We start from the raw sequence: 1,990 nt of genomic DNA, 5'->3' as shown, positions 1-1,990 counted from the left end.
CGAGGCGGTGACAGAAGCCGGTACCTGTCCGTTCTGAGCAGTCTCCAAACCCAGACCCCCCCCGTGCGGCTTTTGCTTTGCCCTTACAGCCTTCAGGGGATGCGGGATGAGCTGCTCATCCCGTGGGATTTCAAACGCGGTGTCGCTTCCCCAGCTCTGTTCTTCAGAAGTTAACTTTGGTGTACGATGATGGCGCAGCTAGAATGGTACCGCCCTGGGGAGGCACCGCTGGACCCCGGCGAGGGGCGATGAGTTTATGCACCTCGTAAATGTGGAGTCTGACGAGGCGGAAATCCGAAAGTCCCGTTTCTGCTTGTAAGGCTAGAAAATGGGCGTTTGGGTGAAAAATAAGTGTAAAGCGCAGTGCTGGGAGATGTTGCTAGCTCCCGGCGATGCCGTTCCTTCCATGCTCTTCCTTTCTGCCCCGTAGGTGTGTTTGGTGGCCGTGGCCGAGGAATCCCAGGCAGCGGAAGAGGCCAGCAGGAAAAGAAGCCGGGCAGACAGTCAGCAAAGCAGTGAGAGGTGGCTGCACCCTGGCCGGGGCCAGCGCTGCCGCGCCGGTGGGTTTCTATCACCTCAGGATTGCCGCGTGTTCAAACCGTCACCTCTCCACTCCTCCGTCACTCGATCAGTACCCGAATCTGGAAACCCCTCGCAATTTAATCTGGTAAACTGGAGTTAATTCACTCCTCGTAGTCAGCAAATCATTGGAAATACTTAAAAATCATTTGTGGTTAAGGACCCAAGTTCTGCCCTCTGAGAGTGGAAGCACTACGGAACTGGGCAGGGTCACCGGTCTGGTTTGAGATTATCCCGTGCAGTGGGACAAGAACAAAGGCGGCCACTGCCTGGATTGCTTGGAGGTTTTTTTTTTTATGTATATACACTTGAAACTTGGGAAACTTGTTGCATTTGTAGCAGATGTGTTTTGGTTTAAAAACACTGAACTCGAGATTGTCTCTTCACGTGAGTCGTCTTAAGGGTTTGGGGTTTTTTAAAACCAACAAACTTTCGGGCCATTGCTTCTCATTCTGGCCAGTCGGTCCCATCTCTTCCTGCAGCCTGAGGGAGAGCTTGGCGTGAACGTGGCGCTGGCCTTCGAGGGTTGTTTCCACGAGCTTTGAGACAGACGAGGGTTTCCCAATTAGTTTATTATGGATTTGACTTTGGATTAGAAGTTAGAGGGGTTTCTGTGTCTTCTCACGGAAGGCTGGTGTCCCCCTTACTCTCCGTGGGTGGGTTTTTTTGTCTGAAAAGCAACAGAGCTGTTAAAAATTGATTTATTTCCCCCCCCAACCCCCCGCTTTGAAAACTCTCCCTGGTGACAATATTTCTCAAGTTTTTTTTTCTCCTGGTACCTGGTGACTGACTTCACTGTACGTCATCGTGTTGATTCCTTTTCTAGTCCCTGATTCTCTCTCCCTGGGGACACAGACCAGTGCGTGAGCATGTCCCTCCCGGAGCTCAGGAAAGCTCCGGTACGTTCCCAGTTCAGGTCGCTCCAGCCTTCCACCCCACAGGGTGCAGGGTCCCACGAGCAGAACCCCCCCAGAACAGCCTGGCTGGTCTGAACCCCCTGGGGTCTGAACCCTGGGGCACGGCGGGGAGGAAGGGGCTCTGGCCGTGCCCCAAGCCCGGGTAGAGGAAATAGATTGATTTTTCGGGGAAAAGCTGGTATTGTGACTTGTTCTGAACAGTGGTTTGGGGTTTGTTTGGGGGTTTTTTTACAACCGATGCCCACACTGAAGCCTACTCGCTGCCATCACCTCTGTATCCAAACTGAGTCAAGAACATGCTTTTATATATACACCTATTTTTTTAACGTTTATAGAACCTGTGTGCAGTGGTGAGTAGGAATAAACCGCCAACCTCTACGAGTCGCCTCCCTCCGTGACGGCGCTGAGCCCTGCCTGACCCCGCGTGCCCCCGCAGCCGCCCGGCTTCCCCTCAGCCCTCGCTCAAACCCAGGTCTGAGCTCGAACCCCCTGAG

At 53.4% G+C, this 1,990-nt stretch overlaps 1 protein-coding gene across 1 annotated transcript in view; it reads left to right on the top strand.

Moving 5' to 3' along the window:
• LSM4 (LSM4 homolog, U6 small nuclear RNA associated (S. cerevisiae)) overlaps window positions 1–519 on the top strand; it is a gene marked incomplete at its 5' end in the record, with an annotated part of 2,776 nt that extends 2,257 nt beyond the window's left edge. Inside the window, one exon of the mRNA XM_010135626.1 lies at window positions 431–519. Coding sequence (XP_010133928.1) covers window positions 431–519 — 89 coding nt within the window. The remainder of the gene's footprint in view (window positions 1–430) is intronic.
• Between the last annotated feature and the right edge of the window lie 1,471 nt (window positions 520–1,990).

This window comes from Buceros rhinoceros, unplaced genomic scaffold, assembly GCF_000710305.1.
Source record: "Buceros rhinoceros silvestris isolate BGI_N320 unplaced genomic scaffold, ASM71030v1 scaffold28044, whole genome shotgun sequence".
In the NCBI taxonomy this organism is placed as follows: Eukaryota; Metazoa; Chordata; class Aves; order Bucerotiformes; family Bucerotidae; genus Buceros; species Buceros rhinoceros.
Note: the sequence above shows the minus strand (reverse complement) of the source record. Positions and strands in the feature narration are given on the sequence as shown.